The 21510-nt window shown below is 39.2% G+C and overlaps 1 protein-coding gene across 1 annotated transcript in view; it reads left to right on the top strand.

The window, feature by feature from the left end:
• Nucleotides 1–18618, top strand: part of lrp2a (low density lipoprotein receptor-related protein 2a) — a 248832-nt gene extending 230214 nt beyond the window's left edge. The window contains 6 exon segments of the mRNA XM_039757567.1: nt 2462–2579; nt 2811–2940; nt 7089–7190; nt 7279–7380; nt 8350–8421; nt 16555–18618. Coding sequence (XP_039613501.1) covers nt 2462–2579; nt 2811–2940; nt 7089–7190; nt 7279–7380; nt 8350–8421; nt 16555–16716 — 686 coding nt within the window. The 3' untranslated portion in view covers nt 16717–18618.
• The last annotated feature ends 2892 nt before the right edge of the window (nt 18619–21510 follow it).

Raw genomic sequence — 21510 nt, 5'->3', positions numbered from 1 at the left:
GCTTGGTGCATATAATCATGTCTACCTGTCCGTGTCCGGGCTGTTCCCCACTATATATATATATATATATATAGTGCAAGGGAAAAAAATAAAATGTAGTATTTAAAAAATAAGTTATTAAGTAGTAAAACATTTTGATAAAAGAATTTGAAGAATATATAAGAGGCGTATAAATTATTAAACAGGAAACATTTCCAAAAGAGAATTTGAATGATATAAAAGAAGTGTATAAATGATTAAACAGTAAAACATTAACATTTAAGAAGTAAAGTTACATTGAGAACTACTGCAGTGGTTACGGGTAAACTACCTGCTTGACAACCTTGCACTTCGTGCCAGTGATTTAAGAGAAAAATTATTCTGAAAAATGGTGACACTGCCCTTCCGTCCTTAACGGGCAGAAGGTCCAAACAATTCCCAAGTCCAATACTTTACATGAAGAGGTCGGTACATATTCTTAGATGTAAACCCTCCATCTTCTTAAAAGAATTCATCACAAAAGCAACCTTGAATGTTGCGGGGTTTTAGTGACCTGAACTCACCTTAAGGGACAGTAAGTAGCCGTGCACCGCAATTTACCAAGAGAGTCACACTTCGATGGATTACACTCATTCGCAAAGATTTCCACTGTCCAAGGAGTCAACGGGGCACTTGAAGTGTCATAAACGGTGCGAAAAGAGAGGACACCGCCCGAAACTGCGAAGCTGTCGACCCAGCGAAGCAGACAGATATTACGCGCCTCTGAGCGTCCACTTTGTTCTCACGACCCCTCGCTGCTGAAGGCAGTGTCGTCTTCACATTGTTTACAGCTCGGCGCAGTTAAAAAGTAGAAAGACACAAAGCTGTTTTCTTCATCTCTTCTACTATCAAGTACTGCCAATTAAAAAAAAGTTAGAATGTGGCAGTTTACGCGACAGTCACTTGGACGAATAAATAAAACTTCTCTGTCAGAATGCACCTGGTGGCGGACAGCTCAGCAATGGAGTCCAGAGAGGTGTGCTGGGAGAGGGCGACATGGGGCACACTTCTATGGGATAGATCGTCGTGTTTGTGTTTACTTCTTTTCAATATCAGTAAAATAACTCTCACACAAATAATAACAATTCGTAAAGACGATATAAAAATGGTGTCCACAAACGAAGTGATTAGTTCCTGTATTATAATATGTTCTGTGGTCATACGTAATTTCCGTTTAGCGTGGTCATACGCAATTTCTGTTTCAAACGCGAAAAGAATTTTATATATATATAGATATATATGAATGGAAGAGAAGGTCTGTGATATGGTTTGCATATTTGCAGCTGGAGATCCACAAAGGGAGAAAAATGAATCACGTATCATAAAGTAGTTTTTTCCCTGGTCGCCAGGGAAACCAAGTCTCGGTCTGGAAACTGCACGACTGAAGCCAGGAATCGGGAGGCAGAAAGAAGGTCAGCTGCTGGTAGGGCAACTCTCATGTTGCGGGGCCCAGATGGGAGAAGCAGGGGAGCCACCAGGTAAAGAAGTCACCGGGCTTTGTGGATTGTTTTTTAGAGAGACTGCTTCCAGCATTGTTTTAACTTTGTTTTAAAGGATTGTTGCGTTTTCTATTTATTGGTTTTTACCTCCGTGTTTCAATTTTATAAGATTATTTATTTATTGAAGGATTCTGAAAGCACTGGACTTTATTTATTTGGACACTTTGTTTTTGTTGATGTTATTAATAAAAGCACTTGGCACCTTTTTACACCATCCCCTTGCTCCATTTGTTGTGCCTCACTGCCGAGCTCATCGATGACATTACAGATGGTGTTGGGTTCAAGGGCTCCCTGATAGACGATGGGAGCATGCTGCGAACCTGCATCCTCTCACTGCCGCTATATATATATATATATATATATATATATATATATATATATATATATATACTGTATATATATATATACTGTATATATATATATATATATATATATACCTGTATATACTGTATATATGTATATATAGTGAATCATTAATGTAGATCAATAGTGAGCTTTCTTTGCTTTAGCAGACACTTGCAGTACAATAATTCCACCCACTGTCCCTGCTCATTAATTCACTCAGACAAACAGACAGACGGGCAGGCAAACCGATAGATAGATAGATAGATAGATAGATGTACAAAATTGTACTATAGCTTATACTTAACACAAAGTCATTTTTAATTTCCACCACTTTCCATTCATCCATTTTCTTAACTGGTTTATCCAGGGCCAGGTCACAAGGAAGCTGGCGTTTATCACTTACACCAATTTACACAGTGTCTTACTGACCAACATCATAAAACTAAAATTTGAAGAACGCATAAGAAAAACAAGGATTGTGATGTCTGTAACACGGGCTACTCAATCATTTTGCGTTTTTTTTTTTAACAGATTTTAAAGACAAATACTAAAGTATAGGTTTTTATTTTTCTTATTTTTGCATTTTTCTTGTATTTCAGCTGTTGCCGTGTTCCTGGCTGTTATTCTAATCCTTATCTTCGGCGCCCTGGCAGTTGGTGGATTTCTGAATTACAGACGAACTGGAAAACTATTACCTTCTTTGCCTAAACTCCCAAGGCAGGTGTCAGTTTTCTTAATTCTATCTGAATGACCTGAATTAATTGATTGCTACATCCAATTAGAAAGATGCATTTTGACGGCCACTGAACTTTAGGTGTTAGGTTGTTCCCCACGTTTCTAGTGTATAATAGCATCACATTGGCTTAGAGCATATGTTGCCACTGATTTGTAAGCCATGACTTTCTGTATCTGTCTTACTATTTTTTTATTTTTTACATGCCTTAACAGCCTAAGCAGCCTTGCCAAGTCCAGTGAAAATACAAATGGAGTGACGTTCAGGACTGGAGATGATGTAACAATGGATCTGGGACCTCCAGAATTAAATGGGGACTCCAGCATCGACAAAGCAATGCAGTTGGTGAGTGAGAAGAAATTTAAATGGTGTGAAAACAAGTGTCGCAAAAACACATAACGAAGAAACAAAATAATGCTGTTAGTGGTGTGTAAGCAACAAGATTGACACGGTCCAAGAGAAGACCCGGGAAGGAACTAAAGTATTCTAAAGATGAAGAAAGTTTTTGCATGTATGAACTGGCATCTCAGAAATTACAAAGGAAGAGCTTATAAGAATGGAAGAAAATAAGATGGTGTTGTTCGATAGTAAGAAGATAATTGGAGGCACATTCTGAACACCAACAGGGTTTGCTATTAGTAGTGCCTAAATTACAGTAGGTACCTAATTTATAAAGCTTGTTGAGATGTGTGTGATAAGGACTATGGCTCCTATACCATAGGCTCTGATGATTTACTTATAGGTAATAGTATCTTACGTGACAATGTGAATTGCACTTGTTATATAACAAGTTTTTCTTTCTGGTGTCCATCCAGAAATACAAGCAGCACATCTCTGTGTCCGCCTCTTAACAAGTGGAGTCAAATTAAAAGAATGGTATTAGTTTCAGCTCTGGTGGTGTTTACTGTCTCCCCTTACCCCCAGTGTTGTAAAATGAATGATCCTGAACTTAAGTGAGAGGCCGGACCTTTATTATGGTCAGCCAGAGACGAAGAACAACAGAAATTTGTACTGTGCTGCCATCTAGTGGACTGGGAAACTCTTTTTCAATCAGCACACATTTGTAGGCCCAGAACTTTTCCTGCACCATTATCAAGTCTAACATCCCCTATTGATACAACAAGATAATGCAGGCCTGGTCGTAGAGTCCACCGAGCATGCAGAAGCACCATCTATTGGTTGTTACCCCTCTTAATATTACTCCTACCTTAAAGAATAAGCTTGGTATTTTTCAAGCAGAATTATTTTCTTTACAATCACGGCATATATTCATTTGCTACATAAACCTGTGTTTTTATAAATTTTAAAAATACTTGATCTACTCTTTCGGCTTACAATATGGCTCTGTTAAATGCTGTGTCCATATAGAAAAAGCCTCAAAACTTCCCAAACATGTCCATCTTTCAAGCCAAAAATATTATTGAGTATCGATCTGCATCTTGAGATTCCACAAATATTGTGTATGTTATGTACATGTATTGTTATGTGTACAATGTACAATGAAACTCCCACGTGCTCCCATTTCATTATGCTGCTATTCGTCGTGTATCTCACTTTATTTTTTACTACATAAGTAACTCCACAGAATGTAATGCCGGTGAGGTGCTGTCATAACTCCACGGACTTACCTTGAGAAAATAGGATCAAGAATCTGTGATTAAATAATTATTTCTAGTTTCCTTTCATTTTCACAAGAATGCCGCATAAACACTTCAGGCACATTTTCCTAAATTGAAAGTTTTGCTGCTTAAAAAAGTTTCTACGACTTTTTCTATCACGTACGAAAGTGACGTACCATAGAGCTCAATTGTAATTTGACAGAACAGACAAATATTTTTTAAACTTTATCAAAAACCCTTCACTTTAGTACACAATTTTGTGTTGCAAATTAATATATTTTATGATCGTGAAGAAACAACTTATACAAATTCTAAAGTAATTCATTTATGGGAATTTTTCTACGGACTCATAAGATTCTTTGAGTAGCCCCTTCCTAGATTGTTCTAAAATTGTTTGAAATGCACTTACTGTATGTGCAGAAGTGAATTTCTCATTGAATATATAAGGACAATATTGGTCAGTCCAGTATATTAGTGTCCAACCAATGCTTCCCAGTTCTTTTAAAGAGAGATGACAATGAAAAGTGGAGTTGTAGCTGGTGCCAGTGTACTGGGATCCTGAGCTCAGGCCTGAAGTGGGCAAAACTTCACTGGGATGTTTCTTCTATCCATACGCATTCCAAATCCAAATTTTGTTATATGATATCATCTAGTGTTGAATTCTGCTTTGTACTTGTAATATTTGTATTGTACAATTATATTATACTAGCCGAAGCCTGCCGTAGCATACAGCGGTGTAAAAATAGGAACGGAAAACGGTGAGAAAGGAATTCAGAAATCAAGAAGAAATAAATACTTCTTGAAAGACACAGGTGTGAATAGGTGTTTTGGTGGTGACGGCAGATAATGAGTCGAAAGATCTAACCCTAGAAAAAGCCTTGTACAACTGACCGTGGCTGAAGACTGCTTGTTAGAATTATTGTGAAGAGTAAACAGCATGTGGGATATCAGGTCTGTGCTCCGGTATTTGGGTATCCGTCAGTGCTTGTAGAATTTCCGGCCAAGCAGGATTACATGTGAAAGTGATAAATAAATGAGGCTGTCCGAATTTACGTACCTTGGCCATGGCATCCTGCTAGTTTTGTTGCATGTATCTTGGACTTCCAGGAAATGTGGATGGTAATATGATCATTTTGCCTACACGTATGTTGTTATTTTCAACGTTTGCTTGCAGTACATCAGACAATCCTTTGTATTGTTCCACGCGCAAATCTTGTTGATCTAATCTGATATAGTTGAGTTGCGAGCCCTCTGTTTTAACATACGCATCTACGACGTACTGTTGGAATAGTTCGCCACTGGAGAGCAAAATACTAAATATATTCCTCATTGCTAATCTGTACGTGTAAAATTGGCATTGAGTAAGCCTTCTTCGCTTGGCGGTTCGTTTATCTGGAACATGTTGTAAATCTTTGTGCCAGGCAATGTCTCCGTAAGGGAATAAAAGTGGGTTAACCATAGGATCGCAATTCATATTGAGCATGGAAATCTGTTTACAGGAGTTGCCTATGGGACAGATGCAAATGTCCCTTTTGGCAGGCAGTTCGCCATCTTCTCCGACAAAAATCGCTGCAACATTTGTGTGACATGATGGGACATTGTATCGTCGTAAATCCTGCCTAGGGTTTTTTCCTGAAAAGCTTTCGTACAGCTGTTGTTGGATTGGACTGAGCGATTTAAGCGTACTGCAGATGCTTGGCAAGAAATGCTGTGTCGGCTGCGTGTGGGCGGGACTGGTTTTGAGGGTGGATGTGGGAGGAGAGTTAGAGTTGGCGGGCAGGGCTCTGTCATGCGTATCCCATGACACGGTAGGAGGGTTAGAGTTGGCGGGCAGGGCTCTGTTGAGCGTATCCCCTGGTCTTAGAGTTGGCGGGCGGGGCTCTATGAGTTGGCGCGCGTGGCTCTGTCTTACTTGCTTTCACTGTCGTGCGTACCCTTAGTGAATTATATATATAGATTGAGGAATTACTTGTGTTCTGTTCTGTGTATTTTATTGTATTTACCCCCTTTTTTTGACACCCACTGCACACCCAACTTACCTGGACAGTGGTCTCTCTGCCTTTCTCAAGGTTTTTTTCCATTTTTTCCCTAAAATGTATTTTTTGGGAGTTTTTCCTTGTCATCTTAGATAGTCAACATTTGGCCTGCCAAAAGGCAGGGCCTGTTAAAGCCCATTACGGCACTCCTTGTGTGATTTTGGGCTATACAAAAAATAAAATGTATTATATATGTATACAGATTTTTTTAAGAAACTGAATTCTTTGCTTCATCTGCTTCTCCAGTGACTTGGCAAGTTGATGACTGCAGATAACAGCCTATTGCAGAGTTGTGAACTAAATTAAGGATTAATAAGAATATAAGAACACAAGAAATTTGACAAACGAGAGGAGACCACTCAGTCCATCAGACTCGTATGTTTAGCTAACAGCTAAGCTGTCCCAATATGTCTTCCAGATACTTCTTAAAGGTTGTCCAGGTTTATGCATCGGTAGTTTGTTCCAGATCCGCACAACTCTTTGTGTAAAAAATCATTTCAGTCCTAAATGCACTTTCCCTTAGCTACCACTGGTATCCTTGAATATGTGATTCACCGTTTGGTTGAAATAATTCTGCTGGATCTACTTTGAGAATTGTGAACACCTGCATTAGGACCTCACACAGCCTCCTCCGCTCAAGACTAAACAGGTTTATTTCTCCGAGTATGACATGTCCGCGGATACACCTGGTTGCTTGTTTGTGGTTTATTTTGTACCCAGGATGATCTGAGACAGATTATCAGTCCACATTATCCTGGCCAATATGGAGTGAATGTGGACTAAAAATAAACTGAAGTGTGTTACTGATACTCAAATGAACTCCTTTCTTCATGTTTAGGATGATAAGTTTGCTGTGGGCACAAGCAAAGAACCAGTGACGTATGATAATCCCCTCTACTCGGTTGCAATTGGAGACCCAGCAATTATTCATGCCACCCAGGTAACGTCTCTGTTTTTCTAGTTATTATTGCATCTCTTTTTTTTTTTGGATGATTTTAGATCTTGAATCTGTTTCCAATGTGTTGTAGGTAACTGTTAATGTGACTACTGATCGTACGGAGAATATTAAGGCTTCAGATTCTCCTACAGCAGCAGATGCTGGAAAATCCCCAAGTGAAGAAACGTCCCAGGTGAGCTTTTAGTAAATAACATAACAACATAAAAGAATCTGTTTTATTGAAATTCCACCCCCTGTCTAGATCTAGGCCTGGGAGGACACTCAGGTGATTCATCTCTCTTTCCCAGGCTAAGAGATGAGAGATCTGGAGGCAATGGTGAGCTTAGGGCTTTTAAGGTTTACTCTGCAGTTCCAGATCTGATGAGACTTTAACAGGTTTGGTTACCTGTTGATAGCCTAAAGGCTCAGGTAATCCTGTAGCTTTCATACCTAGTCCTGATTAACCCTTTAACGTCCTACCTGACACTATCTGACTAGACAAATGGAAAAATCCAGGCCAAATTAAAATTGAAAACAAGTTTTATTCTGTTTATTAAAGTAGAAATTAAAACACAATAACCAGAAATGAAATGATAGTAATACAAAATGTGATCGCTTCTTTCCTACCTAATGTATAACCTCTATATCCATAGTTTACCAGTTCAATCCCAGTGTTCCACTAGAGAACAAATGAGAGGTTTTTGAAAAATAACTGGGAGAAAAGATGAAGTTGAAAGCCAAAAAAAGTAAAAAAAATACCAGCATGCCTCGAGATCTGAGAAAACGTTCAGGAAAAGGATTTGATTTGACCAAAAGTATGGTTGACAAAAAGGGTTGTGGAGTTGCGGACTCGGATAGAAAGTGAACTTTTTGAAGACCTTTTAAACCCATCACATCATTGACAAAGGTTATGACCTCTGAGGACACGCCCATAGCAACTCTGGAAGCTTCCCAATGATGGAAGTACCAATGGCAACGAGTGTGCCACATTTCCAAGTAGGACAGACAGTTGGCTTTCACAATAAGTGCCTTGTGCATTATATGCAAAAGCATCTAAAAGTCATTTCTTTCTTTAATTGTTGTTATCTGTTCATTGGAAGATCACTCAGATGTGTGACAGTGACCAGGGCGACTCATTCTTTTTTTTTTTTTTGTTTTACAGGAATCCAAGTGGAACTTCTTTAAAAGAAAACCGAAGCCAAGAACAAATTTTGAAAATCCTGTTTATGCAGAAGTAAGCCTGTTTTTTTGTACTGGTGTCCTGGGTGCTGTCGTCAATTGTTGTTCCACCACTTACACCACTGAATACTGTATATGTATGTGTGGCATCCTGATACAGTTTGACGTTTTGTGACAATTTTAGGGCACTGTGCTGCTCACATTTCTTTTACTGCTGTGGACACTTGAGGGCGCTGTTGCCCCATGAAACCCAATAGACGTTTCCTTTCAATACTGCCTCCAAAGCACCCCCTCCACCAAACACACAATAAATAAGCACAATAATTCTCCACCTCCTCTCCTCCCAGTAAGCTCTGCCATACTCCCTCCCAACTCCGGCTCGCTTGCTGGGTCTCCACCAGTCCTTTATATAGTCATTGACCCATCAGATGGAGAGTTGTATTTTTCTTCACCTGGAAGTACTTCTCTCCTTCTGTCCCCATAACTTACACGAGTACTTTATACTCTATGGGAAACAGCAATCTCTGTGTCTCCCTGCAGCGTCACCTGGCAGCACCCACGGTACTCAGCAGGGCTGTGAAGCCGATCTCCATATCCCATAGTGCCTTACGGGAATCCAGGACACCGCTATGCTGCAGGGAAGTCTCCATGGAGCGTCCTGGGTGTGTCGGCCGTCCATCACACTACCTTCAAATATATACAGTAAATGTAGCATCTTGAATGTAATCCCTCCAGCTCTGATGTAGTGTCACTCTAAGCTTTCTGGCATTGTCACCACATACACTTTGGCTTTTTCATTTGGTCATTATGTTTTAGAACCAAGCCTCCCACTTTCAGCTGCCTGACATATTATCTGTTATTCACCTAAAGAGTTTAACAACTAAAATTCAACGCCATTGGAATCTGCTTAAGAGCAACATTTGGAGGTGGCAAATGGGGTGACTGCCTCAGGCCCCATGCCTAAGGGGGCTCCACTTTTGAGGTCCGCGTGTGCCGTTCGAGCGGATTTGTCAAGTTATAATCTCCAGTATATATATATCTTTATATATATATATATATATATATATATATATATATATATATATATATATATATAATATATTTAGGATGCTTCTAAGAGGAACCCTTTTCAAATCCCTCTTCAAGTTCAAATTCTGTACATGTATGTCTTTGAAAACATTCCATAGTCCACCTTCATCGCCCAAAAAGGGTCGCCAGTGTAATCCCTTCTTAAATAGGTATAGCCCATTAGTTGCTGGTTTGGCTTCTGTTTTGACTTGGGAACAACTGATGGCTTGTCGCTTATGACTCCTTTGTGTCCTGAGAGCCTACCATCGTTTCTTAGTCGAGTCTTTGGTTCATTTTGCTACAGTAGGCCTAGTTGAAACAGTACGGGAAGTGTTTGGTAGTGGAACACGCAACAACGTTTTATTACTGGTTTAGCTGTATCGCTGTCGACACCATGAGTGAAAGAGATCGTGATGCACTTTTTAAATAGATTGTATCGTTATATTTTGATAAAGTCTGCATGTTGTCTTGCAAAAAATTTAGCTGAATATTGTAATGAGAAAGTCTGGTGTATGTTAACATTATTTTTATTAAATTTGCATGCAACTTTATACAGTCCACACATAAAAGTGCCCGTGAGGGGTTGGTCAGCTCTAGGCCCCGCACACCCCTAAGGCCGCTACTGTTAAGAGGTTTAGAAGTTCCTTTTCCATTTTTTATTGAATTTATTAAAAGCATGTAACGTTCCATACAATCAAGTCAAACTTAAAACTAAATTCAATTCTTCCCCCAGCCATAAGAAAGAGAGGAAGGCCAACAGCCAGAGTAAAACTTTGAAAGTAGTAAAGAGGGAAAGAAGTCTTTCTCCCCAATATAAGCGCTCATTCTAAAATGTTATTGATTAGATCCTTCCTGGTGTTTAAAAAATTTTGCACAGATCCTCTAAGTAAGAATTAGATCTTTTACAATTTCAAATAGTAAATAAATCAGTTACCCACTGACTTAAAAGAGGTGGGCTAGGTTGAGGTTGAGCAAGTGAAGTAAAGGCAATTACAGCTTACTTGCCCTTCTCCACTTTAAGCCCCTCTGGGATTAGGAGGTGTTGTGACACCAAGGCTGTCTGATAGACATTTAAAAAGTTTTGTCCAGAATTATATTAATTTGGTGCAGGCCCAAAACATGTGGCCCAGTGAGGATAGAGCTCGATTGCAACGTTTGCAGGTTGGATTTTTCCCCTAGAAACATTTTGAACAATTATAAATAAGATAAATGCACTCGATAAAAGTTGAATAATTGTATGCTTTGCTCTGTACTTGTAATATTTCTATTACACTATTACATTGTATTGAGGATTACTTGTGTTCTGTTCTGTGTATTGTGTTGTATTAACCCCCTTCTTTTTGACAGCCACTGCATGCCCAAACTACACGGAAAGGGGTCTCTCTTTGAACTGCCTTTCCCAAGGTTTCTTCCATTTTTACCCTACAAGGGTTTTTTGGGAGTTTTTTCTTGTCTTCTTAGAGAGTCAAGGCTGGGGGGCTATCAAAAGGCAAGGTCTGTTAAAGTACTATACAAAAATAAATTGTATTGTATGGCATTGTATTGTATTGTATATGGAGTTAGAATGAATACTGTACATTTAAGGTTTAGACGTTCTTAAAAAAATTCTACAGGCTACATTTTTTGGCAGGTAATAGATCATCACACTGTCATTTTAGTGCAAGATTTCTTAATGTCCACTAGAATGTTACACATTACTTTTGAATGCTGTACCATATTGTTAATAGCAACACAATTCATGGCTGCCAACTGAGCAGGCAGCAGCAAGGCACGTGATGTTATCAGGCTGTCAGTATAAAAAATGGCAGCGCACACAACCTGGAGTGGAAGGACTTATTAATATATAGAAGGACCTATTAATATATACAGTGGTGTGAAAAACTATTTGCCCCCTTCCTGATTTCTTATTCTTTTGCATGTTTGTCACACAAAATGTTTCTGATCATCAAACACATTTAACCATTAGTCAAATATAACACAAGTAAACACAAAATGCAGTTTTTAAATGATGGTTTTTATTATTTAGGGAGAAAAAAAAAATCCAAACCTACATGGCCCTGTGTGAAAAAGTAATTGCCCCCTGAACCTAATAACTGGTTGGGCCACCCTTAGCAGCAATAACTCCAATCAAGCGTTTGCGATAACTTGCAATGAGTCTTTTACAGCGCTCTGGAGGAATTTTGACCCACTCATCTTTGCAGAATTGTTGTAATTCAGCTTTATTTGAGGGTTTTCTAGCATGAACCGCCTGTTTAAGGTCATGCCATAGCATCTCAATTGGATTCAGGTAAGGACTTTGACTAGGCCACTCCAAAGTCTTCAAATAAAGTTTGTTTTTCTTCAGCCGTTCAGAGGTGGATTTGCTGGTGTGTTTTGGGTCATTGTCCTGTTGCAGCATCCAAGATCGCTTCAGCTTGAGTTGACGAACAGATGGCCGGACATTCTCCTTCAGGATTTTTTGGTAGACAGTAGAATTCATGGTTCCATCTATCACAGCAAGCCTTCCAGGTCCTGAAGCAGCAAAACCACCCCAGACCATCACACTACCACCACCATATTTTACTGTTGGTATGATGTTCTTTTCTGAAATGCTGTGTTCCTTTTACGCTAGATGTAACGGGACATTTGCCTTCCAAAAAGTTCAACTTTTGTCTCATCAGTCCACAAGGCATTTTCCCAAAAGTCTTGGCAATCATTGAGATGTTTCTTAGCAAAATTGAGACGAGCCCTAATGTTCTTTTTGCTTATCAGTGGTTTGCGTCTTGGAAATCTGCCATGCAGGCCATTTTTGCCCAGTCTCTTTCTTATGGTGGAGTCGTGAACACTGACCTTAATTGAGGCAAGTGAGGCCTGCAGTTCTTTAGACGTTGTCCTGGGGTCTTTTGTGACCTCTCGGATGAGTCGTCTCTGTGCTCTTGGGGTAATTTTGGTCGGCCGGCCACTCCTGGGAAGGTTCACCACTGTTCCATGTTTTTGCCATTTGTGGATAATGGCTCTCACTGTGGTTCGCTGGAGTCCCAAAGCTTTAGAAATGGCTTTATAACCTTTACCAGACTGATAGATCTCAATTACTTCTGTTCTCATTTGTTCCTGAATTTCTTTGGATCTTGGCATGATGTCTAGCTTTTGAGGTGCTTTTGGTCTACTTCTCTGTGTCAGGCAGCTCCTATTTAAGTGATTTCTTGATTGAAACAGGTGTGGCAGTAATCAGGCCTGGGGGCTACGGAAATTGAACTCAGGTGTGATACACCACAGTTAGGTCATTTTTTAACAAGGGGCAATTACTTTTCACACAGGGCCATGTAAGTTTTATTTTTTCTCCCTAAATAATAAAAACCATCATTTAAAAACTGCATTTTGTGTTTACTTGTGTTATATTTGACTAATGGTTAAATGTGTTTGATGATCAGAAACATTTTGTGTGACAAACATGCAAAAGAATAAGAAATCAGGAGGGGGGAAAATAGTTTTTCACACCACTGTAGTATACAAAGAAAAGCACTTGTTAAATGCAATTAATTGTTTAGTTTAGTGTTGGTTTTGATTTCTAGATAAAACTTTAAATTTTTTGATTAGCTACAGTATTTGATTTTGATGATCAGTTCATTTGAAAATGGTGACACAACCTTGGCCTGTTCTCTGACTACTTTTTTGAATATGTCTTCTGACTACTGTATTGATCATTTCTCTGTCATAAAATAATATTCAAGTCTGTTTCGGCTGCCCACTTATCTAAATATTCACTACAGCCTGTGGAACTTGTGGGCCGCTCTCACTCCATCTTCTGTAAGCATGCCGGCCCAATGCATACCTGACAGTCAGAGGCCTTTGTGTTTATCATACAAGTGTCTTATAATTGGTTCACCCAGCTCATTGGAGTCATTTTAAAATGTGGCTGTTATGAAATTTCTGGTGCTTAAACCGGTTGTATTCTATCTTTTGCCACATAAATGTATAGACATAAACAATTCCCAAGAATCAGTTTAGGTCCTGATTTGTGAAACTGATGGGTTGATATTTCTCAGGATGTTCAGCTTCATTAGAACATTAGAACAATTGTAACAAGAGCAGGCCATTCAGCCCAACAAGTGTGTCCATGCTACTGAACTAGATTGTCCAAAATAAAATTAAGTCAAAATTTGAAGGTCTCTGAAGTCTTACTCTTCTCCACACTATATTTATTCCATGTTTCTTTAGTTCTTTTTGAGAAGTAAAAGTTTCTAACATTCATGCAAAATCGGCCCCAAAGAAATTTTCAACCATGACCCCTTTGTTCTTGTTGCAGAATTAGTTTTAAAGTAACAACTTAACGTATATACTCACGTTTAAGTTCTCCTGCGGATAAGTCAGGGCTCAATTTTACCATTTAATTTCCGGTATTTTGTAATGTCGGTCGTATAAGTCGAATGTGGAAAACTCACGCTATTGGTCCAAGTGATTACGATATGCTACGATATGCTAACGGTTGTGAGAGTAACCACGGAGCACACTGCCTTCTTTTCTACGTATTGTGTCTATGTGACCACATGGTAATACCCGAACTGTTCCGAAGCGACGTTTGCACTGTTTTGTGTTTTTTGCATCTCACACTCTGAAACACCTTTATCGTAAGAGTATCCCTTATCTACTATGGAGCATTGGATCAGAAGAAAATATGAAGCTGGTTTTAAGTTAAAAGTTGTTGAAGTGGCGAAAGAAATTGGTAACTGTGCTGCTGCAACAAAATTCGATGCACCTGAAAAACTGGTGCGAGATTGAAGGAAGCAAAAAAAAAATTATTTTTTAATGGGTTTATAAGTTGGGGTCTGATTTTATGATTGATTTTTCGGGTTTCATGAGACGACTTATACGCGAGGATATACAGTATATATAATACTTACAACTTAATCTATAATATACTGGGATATACTGGACTAATTTATACACTTCAATCATGTCTCCTCTTAGTCTCCGTTTGCTTAAACTGAAAAGGCTCAACTCCTCCAGTCTCCTCATATCTCATACCTCTTAGTACCGAATTCAGCCTAGTTACTCCGCTCTGGTCTTTCTCTAGTGCTGCTATGTCTTTTTTTGATATTTGGACACTCCAGAAGAGGCCTCACTAATGCGTTACATGACTTAAGTATAACCTCCCTTGACTTGTACTCCACAAATCAGGCACTATCAGCATAACATCCTATCAGCCTTCTTGATCGCTTCTGGCCACTGTCTGGATGTAGATAATGATGACTCCTGGGTCATCCTCATGAAAAACCTTTAAGTTTCTGATGTCCCGTTACTCTACATTTACTTGCATTAAATTTCATTTGCTATAAATCTTCCCAAGCTTGTATGCTGTCCAAGTCCCTCTGTAATAATTGAATGGATTCCATGTTATCTGCCCTTCCACCTAGTTTGGTATCATCTGCAAACTTAACCAGCTTATTGATTATATTCTTATCAACATCATTCACTTTTATTAAAAAGAGCAGCAGCCCCAGCACTGACCCCTGCTGGGCACTACTTTTAACATCACCTCAATCTAAAAAAGTTAACCTCAACATATGGTTTCTGTGTTTGTGCCAGTTTTGTACCCAGCTGCAGACCTTGTCCTGAATTCCAACTTATTTTAGTTTGATCACTAAGTTTATGTTAAACCTTATCAAAGGCCTTGTGAAGATCAAGATGAGTAATATCATATACACCTCTCTGATCATATCCCTTAGTTGCTTCCTCATCTGATCCCATAACTTCTAGATATGCGCTGCTCGATCTTTTCTCTAATAATTCCTTTCATTAATTTGCCTGTGATGCACATTAATCTTACAGATCTATAGATACTTGGATCAGCCCCATTGTAGCAATTGCCCAATACGGGAACGCGATTCCTACACTTCACCACCCGAGAGGGAAGTGGACGATATTTGAAGGATAAAATAGCATTACCATATTCGGTCCTCAGCCCTTCTTGTCCCTTATACATGCCCTTAAATAACTGGCAAAAAAATCAAAATCAGAAAAAAAGTGTGACTGATAAATATATTGGAAAACTGCTGATTACATTTCCTTGCCCGGTGCCTGTGTGCTCATTTGTGATCCCACTTCCCCAGACGCCCTCCCCTGCGGCCAAATCCTATGCCCTGGTTTGGCACAGACAATAAAGAAAAATATAAAACTGTTCTCAGAGAAAGCAGAAAGAAAGTTTTAATGTAGTCCATATATTCAGAGAAGAAACCTGCAGTTCAGTTCCTACCGTAAGAACACAACAGTCCTCTGGCGAAAATGGCTTCTCCGCTGGCTATCACGAAGAAACGCACTCACGAGTTCAACTCACTAAACGGGAGAACACCAGACCCTGGCCTCTTCTCTGGGATTCGTCACACTGATTATTTCTTCAGGGTGGCCACCCACAAATAACAGACGTCCCTGGGTGAAGTCAGATCCTGATTTTTCTTAAAGCGTATGTAGTCGCCTCCTTGTCTTCGGTCTTTTCCTTCCTTTTTATCTCCACCTTCCTTGATCCGCCATTCTCCTTAAAAAGAATGGAAACATGACGCTGGAATATTTACCGGCCGGGATCCTCCCAGCACTGGGTCGTCCTCAAAAGTGCCTGAAGGGCTATTTATAGTCACCCTCCCAGTCACATTATAAAGAGACGGACTGTCCAGAAGGCCAACCCGACTGACAATTTATGTAGCCTTGCCACACACTACCATTTTAAAATAACAAGATTATGTTTGTTTGCTTCCATTTTTTAAGTATTTCCTTAGTATTTTTGGTTTGATTTTGATTTGATATACTTTGTTAATTTCTGAGGAGAAATTGTCTTCTCGCATGACCTTTTGGGAGTCAAAATGGAGGGTCAGCTATTGTATGGCATACACCAGGGGGCAGTTTTCAAGTTAAGGGCCTTGCTGAAGGGCCCAACGGGGATTTTCAAGAAAATTTGTGCCAAGGCTTTCTGCATGTATTCATCCAACCTCGGATCTTTCAGTAAGTGCGATCTTTACAACTCCATGCTTTAACCAGCGAGTTTCCACATCTCAATTCCAAAGCACAAAAGCTTGATCTTATTCAAATGAATGGAACTGAACCAGCAGCAATAACGTTTCTAAACAAGAGTTTTTTTCTTTTTCTTTAGATGGAAAAAGAGCAGGCTAAAAAGAATCAGGATGAAGATGAGCCATCGCCCTTTGCACCGCCAGCAAAATCTCAAAAGAAAGAACGTCTGGCTGAATTTACACCAACAGAGGACACCTTCATAGACACAGCAAACCTGGTCAAAGAGGACAGTGACGTATAACCGGGCCAGAAGAGACAAAGACTTTCCTTTGCACAATAATATATTTTTATATACAATTCAACCCAAGCAAATATGTTCAGGAATATTTAGCTGAAACTCCAGCGAGTCTGAAATCAGCCTGACCTACCGTATGCCTTGATATGTTCCGTGTTCCTATTCTCTTATTTTTATCAATTTTTTTTTTTATTTGTGTTGTATTATGTGAATATCTTTGCACTGAAACTGCTTAACAGAATGTTATAAATATGTTGTACATTTGTAAATTTTTAAAGATTATCTGTCAATAACGGGGTCATTGGAAATAGATTATTTTCACAATAGGGATTTCTGAATGGCAAGATTTTCGTTATAAATCTAGTGATGTAACAGACTGGGCAATATACACTATATGTGATACTAGCGATGCCTTCTTTATATACCTCATTTTAAACTAAAAACAGAAAAACACTGGATTTTTACTTTTAATTGTGATTCATTTTAGAGATGTATGACATATGAATTAGGAGGAGTCAATAATAACCCCTGCTTTAACGATGGCTGGTCACAAAGTCCGGACCAAATGAATTAGCTGAACCTTTTATTTATAACACAATGGATTACTAAAGTGTGTAACACAAAGGTTTATGGCGCTTTAAATGGATTGACCTATTGGGTTACTTCAGGGTTAAATGATGCTGAACGTCTGTTTTTAAGTGTAAAACAATAACTTCAGCCACAGACGGTGCAAAGGATCCAGCTGGTCACTTCAACTAATGCTTTAGTAGAGTGTCCTCAAGGTTTCTGTTTCTTTTACTAGCTGAAGACAGTGCAAAGGGTAACGCTGGTTATAAAGCACCCCTTATATTTGACACGTGGAAGTCCCACAATGCAACAAACACAAATATATTATACAGGGCATTAATAAATGATACGCTAACTCACCTCTAATTAGAAAAGAGATTCAATGAGAGCATAACCCCAGGACCCAGTCTGGGAATGATGTGATATACAAAGGTAATAAAATTTCAAAAAAATAATAATAATGAAAATAGAAGAACAGAACACACTGAATGAAATCAGCTAACAAATAGTTGAATATAAAAGCTGAGGTTCCACATTTTCTGGTTTCAGACTTCCAGACATGCAAAGTATTTCAGTTCCTTTTAATTCTTTTATGGCGCTCGTCTCAGAAGACCTTGGAGTGCTTTCCAAAAATAAATCGAGCACTCCTTCATATTTTTATCGCTTTTAAGTTGTCCACCACATTTATTCATTTCAGTTTGTTCCCTTGATATTCTTGTGCTTCACTGGTGGCCTTGCAAATTTCACTTCTTCTTCTTTGTTGGAGGAAACTGACTGGACGCTGCACACCGATATATCGAGTGGCTCACGTGTCTGTTGGTGTGTAAAACTGGACGACACGGGGGGCAGCATTTAGTCTCAGCTGACCTGTCCGTGTTTAAATATGTCTTCTGATGTGTGCCACACCCAAAAATGAAGAAGTGAATTAAATACGTGAAATTGATCAGTAAATCAGAATAACGCTTGCGAGGAACTTCTCCTGGAAAGCTGGACTTGGTGGCACTCATTCATACGAATTAAATATTTTTAGAACTTTTCCCTTATTACTTGTCAGGGTGGCCACACAGTTTTGCTTTTTTTTTCTTCAATTTCCTGTCTGTTATAAATGGCCAAAAGCATCAGAGTGCATCCTTTAGCATTCTTATTTGCAACATCCTTAGCTTAGCAATTTTTCTTTTTTTTTGCACAGATTATGTTTTGTTTCAACTGAGATTAAATAATTATGTAAATTCTACCAAAATGTCGAGGTGGCAGGTGAGAATAATAACTTTCTTTGAATGTGCCTAAGGTGTCTTTTAAGTATAAAACGAAAACTGGAATGAAATTATGCTGCTGAAAAAAAAACAATCTAATAAATGTTATTTTATCATAGCTTTGTGTCACTGCATCTTTTTACTTTATTTATTAACATATACAGTGCCTATAAAAAGTATTCACCACCTTGATACCTTGAACTCCGAATTTCATGGGATATCATTTGGCTTTTTTGACAATGATCAACAAAAAAAGACTTTAATATCAAAATGAATAAAGATCTGTACAGAATAATTACAAATATAAAACACAAAATAATTGATTTCAGAAGTATTCACTCCTTTGACGTTTTCACATTTTATTTTTACACAACATTGATTCACAGTGAATATAATGTTGTTTTGACGCTGATCAAATTAAAAGAAAACTGTTTAAAGGGACACTTCATCCAAAAATGATATATTTATATTTTTTGTATGTTACTTACCCCATGTAAGTTAAAAGCAACACCTCGCTAAATATTTTAATGTTCAGTCCCTGACAAATGAAGCCTGTCTAATTTATAATCACATTGTAGTCAGGGGGATTGATATTATTTGTTTGACTGAGACCTGACATAAATCTGAGGTATACTCAGTTTTCAACGAGTCCTGCCCTCCTGGGTACACCTACCTCAAAAAGGCCCGCAGCTCTGGACGTGGCGGTGGTCTGGCTGTAATCCTTCGGATAGGTTTGTAATTATCACTTCTTCCCCTTCCTAAATTCTCAACTTTTGTATGCCTGGCAATTAATTGCAAGCATCGGCTTTTTATAACAATACCGACCACCAAAACAACACCCTGATTTCATTACGGAAATGAATGAGCTGCTCTCATCTTTCTGTACAACATCATCAAATATACTGATTCTTGGAGATCTGAACATTCATGTGGACTCACCCTCTAATTACTCTGCTGCCCAGCTCTTAGAGCTCCTGGACTGCCTAAATCTAAGGCAGCTTGTCGAGGTCCCCACTCACAACAAGGGCCATACTCTCGATTTAGTCGTCACTGACTCAGTCCTCATCTCTGACCCCCAAGTACTTGATCTGGGTGTTTCCGATCACAAACTTGTCTCAATGGATTTACCCACATATTCACTATTGTCTAAACCACAGTGCTGTATCCGCTACAGGAACTTGAAAAAAATTAATTTGACTAATTTAAATGCTGACATTAAGAACTTTTCTATTCTTCCAGACCTTTCTTCTATCAATGAATTAGTCGATTATTACAACAATGGGCTCCAGAACATCCTTGAGACCCATACCCCAGTTAAATCACGAGTGGTCTCTTTTGTAAAATCTGCCCCGTGGTTTACAAGTGAGCTTCGACAGAAGAAAGCAGCTGGGCGAGCCCTCGAGCGGCGTTTTGTTGCAACCAGTTTAACGGTCCACAAATCAGCTTATCGGGAAAACCAAAAAAACTACTCCAAAGCACTGACCACTGCCAGATCTCAATAATATTCAAATTTAATCAACAACAGTCTTGGAAATTCCAAACAACTTTTTTCCCGTGATAAATCATTTCCTCAATCCTCATACCTGTAATAATTTCACAGAGGAGCAGTGCAATAATTGTACTGAATATTTCACCTCTAAGGTAGACATCATCTACTCCTCATTGTCTGTCTCCAGCCCTCCATCGCTGGATGTTTCTACATCAAAGCCAATGGACTGCTTTTCCCAGTTCCTCTGTACCACAGTTAAAGAAGTTGAGGGCATCATACAGAGGATGAGGCCTTCAACGTGTTCATTGGAAATCTTTTCCTTCTCCTCTGGTAAAAGCTAATGTATCAGATATAAGCCCTCTTATTGCTGATATTATTAATCACTCTCTCCAGAGCGGCTTTGTCCCACTGGCCTTGAAAACCGCAAAAATTAGACCTCATTTAAAAAAATCCTCTTTGGATCCTGAAGTGTTAGCAAACTACCGTCCGATCTCCAACCTTCCATTTTTGTCTAAGGTTTTGGAGAAGTTTATTTTGGTCCAGCTTCAGAATCACCTCAAAAAATTCAACCTGTTTGAAAAATGTCAATCTGGTTTCCGATCTTCTAAAAGTACAGAGACAGCCCTGGTCAGAGTCACCAATGACCTCCTGATGGCTGCTGACCAGGGCTCTCCATCACTCCTTATCCTCCTGGACCTCAGACCTTGATATGGTAGATCATAATATTCTCCTTCATTGTCCAACTATAAAATTGGACTTTCCAGCATTGCTTTGGAGTGGTTTGAGTCCTATCTTACAGATAGGGCTGAGAATGTGGCCTTGGGGGATACTAAACCTCATACCCACACTGTCACCTGTGGGGTCCCACAATGATCAGTCCTTGGGCCGACCCTTTTTGATATCTATATGCCACCCCTGGGCCACATCATCCGCAAGCATGGAGTTTCATTCCATTGCTATGCTGATGATACGCAGCTCTATGTGAGACTGGATTCGACTTCTCTTACACCTCCATCAACTCTTTCCTCTTGCTTGGATGAGATTGAGGAGTGGATGTCCAAGAACTTCCTCAAACTGAACAGACTTAAAACTGAAGCTCTTTTAATTGGCACCCCCCATCAACTTTGTTCCTCTGTAAATTGTATTTCCTTTTCTGACTGTACCATTACCCTCTCCCTTTCTGTTACAAATTTGGGTGTCAAGTTAGACTCCCATCTATCATTTGATACACATGTCCATCACCTTTGTAAAACTGCATTCCTTCAGCTCGGCAATATAGCCAAATTCCGTCCCTGCCTCCCCCTCTGTGATGATGAAAAGCTGGTTCATGCCTTTGTCTTCTCCAAGCTGGACTATTGTAATGCACACCTCATCAGGATACCCAACAAGAGCCTTCAAAAGCTCCAACAAATTTAGAATAGTGCTGCAAGAATCCTGAAGAGGGTGCGGAAATATGAACACATTTCACCAATCCTTCAGTCACTTCATTGG

Source organism: Polypterus senegalus, chromosome 6, assembly GCF_016835505.1.
Source record: "Polypterus senegalus isolate Bchr_013 chromosome 6, ASM1683550v1, whole genome shotgun sequence".
In the NCBI taxonomy this organism is placed as follows: Eukaryota; Metazoa; Chordata; class Cladistia; order Polypteriformes; family Polypteridae; genus Polypterus; species Polypterus senegalus.
This window is presented reverse-complemented; position numbering and strand designations above follow the sequence as displayed.